Raw genomic sequence first — 5,762 nt, 5'->3', positions numbered from 1 at the left:
AGGATCGTGGTCTGGCGACACGTGGCGTGCTTGTTGCGGTTTGTATCCTCATGGTCGCGTCTATGGTTGTGATCATTGTGAGGAAATGACAATGGCTGAAAAGTTCTGCCTAACTTCTGCTAGAGGCGATGGTGATGCTCTCGAAGACCGTTTTCCTCCTTGGAGGTACCATCACCAATTCACCATATCTCCTCCCATTCGCCTTTGATGATTCTTCAGATGAAGACTTAGTCATGTTCATAACATATGATGGCGGCATATTTGGATCATGGATGATGTGTTACTCTTGGAAGCATTGTTATGGAGATTCTCCCCATGTGCCCATCGATTGTTTTGGTGATGGTCACGTCCACTGTACTTCATATAGGAGCCTCCAGCAATGCCTATTGTGTTCCGGGACCAAGTTTCCCTTTAAGGTTGTGTGTGATCAATGGGCATTCGCTCATGTGGTGATTTGGGTTGGTGATATTCGCTTCAACCGTCTGATGGAGTGGTTAGTCATTCAGTGTGGATTTGAGTCATACTCTGATTTTGTTCTAGTCAAAAGCATTGGAAGTTTGTTCTTCAGAGTCGGCTTTACCAAATAAGTCGCAGAATGATTTTTGACTCGCTATGCAACATAGAAACTTCTTTCTGTGCTATATATTGTCATTTTTCCTTTTTATTACTATGTATGTACTAGCCTTATTATACCTTTAGAATGTTTAGGTCTGATGCATCTTCGCCATTTTTTTTGAAAACTTAGCAGGAGCACTGCTGATTCATTTAAGAAAGAAGTTTAGGTGTACAATAGGTTCGATATTACAAAAATAAAAGTTCTCTCTTAACTCTAACATTAATTATAATATGAATACACTAACCCAATTCAGGTTCCCACATATTCTCTTGCGCCAATTGATATCCTCCTGGATCATGTCAAAGACTTGGTGAGGCCGCATACTTCTTCCTTTGAAAACCCGCCGGTTTCGCTCCTTCCATATGTTCCAAGCTATGAATATGAGATAAGCTGCCACCAATCTCCCTTTGTTCTTGTTGAATGGTGACAAGGATCGCTTCCACCAGTCCTCAACATCCACAACTCATCTTTCAGCATTTTGATTAGACCTTCAGTCTAGTTGCTGACTAGGAGCCATACTTCCTTTGCAAAACTACACTGCAAGCACAAGTGTATTGCCATCTCAGCCTCCTGATCACATAATGCACACTGGATCTCACATTGCCAATTTTTAGCAATCATCTTGTCAGCGGTTAGGATTTTTCTTTGAACTAGTAGCCACGAAAAAAACTTATGCTTGCTCTCCGCATGAGCTTGCCAAACTGCCTCCGCATCAAATGTGATGTAAGTTCCATTCAGTTGTGCCATGTATGCTAATCTTGAAGTGTAAGAGCCATCTGCAGTCCATCTCCATTTGATCTGATCCTCCTAGTCATTTAGATGCACATTTTGTACCAGATCCCATAACGTGACGAACTCCACCATTTGATGCACTGAATTCATATGCCAAAACCCTCTAGTCCAATTGTGATCAGTTACGTCTTCTCTGATAGTTTTGTTCTTTCTCCATGCAAGCTTGTACATGCTTGGTGCTATGTCTCTCGGTGCTCGGTCATCTATCCAGGAACGTTGCCAGAACTTTGCTCAGTTTCCATTTCCCAAAGTTACATTTGTACTTGTCCTGAACAACTGTCTATCAATCTCATCACACGGGATATCTGTTCCAGCCCACGGCCTGTTAGTGTTTGTTTGTTCATACGTACCATAACCAGCGCAATCAAAGCGCTCGACTAAATATGTGCAGATCAAGGATGCGAAGTCCTCCTAGTTCCTTTGGCAAAGTTGCCATTTGCCATTTCACCAAACAATGTCCTCCAGTGGCTTGCTCTGAACCTTTCCACAGAAAGTTCCTCCTGATCTTGTCAATCTTTTTTAGGGCCCATTTCTTCAGTGCAAATACTATGATGAAGTAGATTGGCATCGAAGTTAACACTGATCTGACCAGGGTGAGTCTTCCTGCTTTATCCAACAATTTTCCTTTCCATGCAGGTAGCTTGGCTACAACTCTATCAATTAGTGGTTGTACTTCCACTCTCTTTAGTTTTCTCAAACTAAGTGGCAGTCCCAAGTATTGATAGGGAAAGCTCTTTACTTGACATGGAAAGCTCTATAATATGTCAACTACATCTATGTTTTCACATCGAATTGGGTAAGCAACACTTTTATCCAGGTTTATTTGTAGCCTTGACACTCTTCCAAAAGCATCAAAAATTTCACTTATGCTCTCAATTTCTTCCTTCACTAGATTCACAAACACCGGAGCATCATCTGCATATAGGCTTATTTTGATCTTAGCCGCCCTATTCTGAATAGGTGACAATGCAGAGTCACGCTAAGCCATGCTTAGCAACACCTGCAGTAGCTCAAGAGCATTAGCGATAATGGGTCTCCTTGTCGAAGTCCAGTTCTATGTCTGAATTTCCTTATCTATGATCCATTTATCAATACTGAAGATGTTGTTGTTGCCAGTAATGTAGAGATCCACTCCCTCCACCTGATCCCAAAACCCATTTGCTCCATTACCTCCATTAGGTAATCCCATTTGACGGGATCAAATGCCTTGGCAATATCTAACTTGAGAAAAAGAGACGACCTCTTTGCTTTGTGCAGATCTCTGATAAGATTTTGAGTGTATAGAAAGTTATCATGGATGCTTCTTCTTTTTATGATTGCACTCTGATTTCTAGACACCAGCTCACTATGGCACTGTGCTAGCCTTGTTGCTAGAATTTTAGATATAATTTTTGCAATCCTACTTGTTAGACTTATTAGTGTGTAGTCAGCCACCTTTTTTGCTTTAGCCTTCTTTGGGATTATCACAATTTGTGCTGAATTTAGAGTATTAAAGTGCTACTCATGCTAGTTATAGAAGTATTGTACTGCTTGCTTCTGATCATCTTTGATTATATCCCAGCGAGTCTTGAAGAATTTTCCAATGAATCCATTTGGTCCTGGTGCCTTTTCAGATTGCATGTCCATGATGACCCCTTAATTTCTTCCTCTGTGAAATCGTCCTCCAGGAACTGCAGATCATGCCTCCAGATGTTCAGTGCTTCCCAATTTAGAGTTTCAGTTCTGGCAGCCTCATTTCCTAGGAGTGATTGGAAACGATCTAGTAGTGCATGTTCCTTTCTTTCTGCAGGTGTACTATCCCATGTGATGTTTCTATACTCCGAATAAATTTTTTTCTCCTCCTTAAGAAAAATTTTGAATTTACATCTCCTGCTTTGCTTTGATATATGTGAGTCTGGATTGTTGTCTAACTCTCAACTTCTCAATGGCTGCCAGTGCTAAGCACCTATTTTTCAGGTCTTTTTTGAGCAGTAATTCATTATTGCTCAGAGCTCTGTGCTCTTGCACCACATCAAGAATCCCAATTAGTTGTCTTGCTGCTAGCGATAGAAGTTTGGTATTCCCAATTTTCACCTTAGCCTAATTTCTCAGCCTCTTTGCTGTTCTCTCTTTTTTTTTTATGCAGCTGGGTTGTGCAAGAGTAACTTGCTCGTGTCCGCCTTTGAAGCCGGAATTTTCCAATATAGAAAGAAACATACACGTGCCAATAATCTCCGTCTGGTGCCGTGGCAGTCAACATGTGTCGCAGGGACGCAGACACACAAGAGGGCAACACATGTTCTGCCCGTGCCGTCGCCGCAGCCGCAGCCCGCAGGTGCACGCCTGCCAAGGGCGCAGGGAACGGGCAGGCGAGCAGCGGTGTCGAGGGGACGAGGACACACGTGCGCGCCGGAGGCCTGCCGAGTGGATCGGGGTCCCCTGGTCCATCCCCTCCCCACCGTCAGGCTGACCTCACCCGGTCGCCGCGGGCCCAGGCCGCGGGCGGAGCCACCTGGCCCCCGGAGGTGCGACCACGGCGGCGCCCCACCCTACACGGAGGCGCCATGCAGTGCCAGGCGCCGGCCGGCCGCCCCGCCACCCGCCGTCCCCCCTTGTCTCTATCCATCCCCTTCCGCCTTCATTGCATCGGCATGCATGCCAACTGCACACCTCCATCCCCGCCGTGCGCTTATAAATACCGGCGCCAAGCAGCAAGGCCAAGCCATCACGTATATGCACAGGCAGCTAGCAGGCATCAGCAGCTGTGGTAGCTAGGTAGCTAGCAGTCGCCGGAATTGATTGCTTGGCGGCCATGGATGTGGTCGTGGCGCAGCAGCAGCAGCAGCAGCAGCGGCTCCCGCTGCCGCCGTTCCATCTGGTCAGTCAGCAGCCGCCGCAGCACCAGCAGGGCGGCAGCGGCAAGGTTGCCGGCGGCGGCGGCGGGCGCAAGTGCTGCCCGCTGCGGCGGTCGCGCAAGGGGTGCATGAAGGGGAAGGGCGGGCCGGAGAACCAGCGGTGCCCGTTCCGCGGCGTCCGGCAGCGGACGTGGGGCAAGTGGGTAGCCGAGATCCGCGAGCCCAACCGCGGCGCGCGCCTCTGGCTCGGCACCTTCGCCACCGCGCTCGACGCCGCGCGCGCCTACGACGCCGCCGCCAGGGCGCTCTACGGCGACTGCGCCAGGCTCAACCTGCTACCTGCTGCTGCGCTTCCGGCGGCGGCGGCGGCTGCTCCGACGAACAGTAACTCGATGGTCGTCAAGGCGTCGCCGGCGGCGTCCCCGTCGTCCTCCCCTGACGCTGCCGTAGCTGACCACCACCACCAGTACTACGACTACAAGCAGGAGCCCACCACCATGGCTATGAACATGATGATGGTGGCAGCGGTGCCCTCCCCGTCCTGCTGCTCCGCCGACGGCGCCTCCCCCAACTCCAACTACTCCAACTCCAGCTCCTCGGCGGCGCCGACCCCGACGGCGATGCAGCAGATGATGATGGCGGACGAGCTGGCGGCCGCGGAGCAGCACCAGCAAGCAGAGGCGGACGACTTCGAGGACTACGTGACGCGGCTGCCCAAGGCCGAGGACTTCGGCCTCGGGGGATTCCAGGAGGTGCCCCCCGAGGTGTTCGACGAGGCCGCCGGCGGCGGCATCTGGGACCACACCGTCGGCTGGCCGTCGGCCATGATGAGCGGCGGCCCCTCCCAGATCGTCCCCTTCTAACTGGGCTCACCGGCCGATGAGGCGCCGCCCTGCACCAGCAGCTCGATGACCTCGCTAGCTAGCTCCATCTCCGATCGCCGGCGAGGAGCTAGCTAGCGGGTGGATCGAGCTGGTGTTGTACGTGGCGAAGTGAATGAATCGACGCGCGCGCGAGGATACCATTAAGACATGGAGATGTTCTTTCTTTCGTGTGGGTTTTCGATCTGTTTCAGGTTTGTACAGATATATTGAGTAGTGTAGTAGTAGTATACAGTAGTATGCATGTGTGGTGCGGTCGTACATGGCAGTGGCTGGCTCGCCGTACGTACCAATACAGTAGTATTGTGTAGCCAGAAATCTGTATACCTCGCGCGTGCGGGTCATTTTACATATATATACATGTGTACAGTGATAATGTACGGTACTGATGTGTATATATATATGGTACCGTACGTTATCACTGCACATGTATATGTATGTATCTAAAGACCGAGGTGGGGTCACCTTCTCAGATCCCTCGTTAGGCTACGCCGTCCGTTCAACATCTTTGCTACGCCGTTCGTTCAACTTCTTTGTCCGCAGGATCTCGGGATAGGGAAAGAGAGAAGAAAATCGCAGTTGTTCTCGAAGGTTCTTCAGCTGCCAAGTCGATCGTCGGATCTGGACAAAAAATAATCA

The 5,762-nt window shown here is 49.5% G+C and overlaps 1 protein-coding gene across 1 annotated transcript; it reads left to right on the top strand.

The window, feature by feature from the left end:
• The first annotated feature begins 4,199 nt into the window (after positions 1-4,199).
• On the top strand, positions 4,200-5,105 carry LOC111256684 (dehydration-responsive element-binding protein 2C-like). The gene has a single exon (XM_022825061.1). The coding sequence runs from the start codon at positions 4,200-4,202 to the stop codon at positions 5,103-5,105; it is 906 nt and encodes a 301-aa protein (XP_022680796.1).
• The last annotated feature ends 657 nt before the right edge of the window (positions 5,106-5,762 follow it).

This window comes from Setaria italica, chromosome III (genome assembly GCF_000263155.2).
Source record: "Setaria italica strain Yugu1 chromosome III, Setaria_italica_v2.0, whole genome shotgun sequence".
NCBI lineage: Eukaryota > Viridiplantae > Streptophyta > Magnoliopsida > Poales > Poaceae > Setaria > Setaria italica.
This window is presented reverse-complemented; position numbering and strand designations above follow the sequence as displayed.

Bases quoted from the DNA above. Each gene is read 5' to 3' on its own strand.
- LOC111256684 (XM_022825061.1), top strand. From the start codon at position 4,200: ATGGATGTGGTCGTGGCGCAGCAGCAGCAGCAGCAGCAGCGGCTCCCG.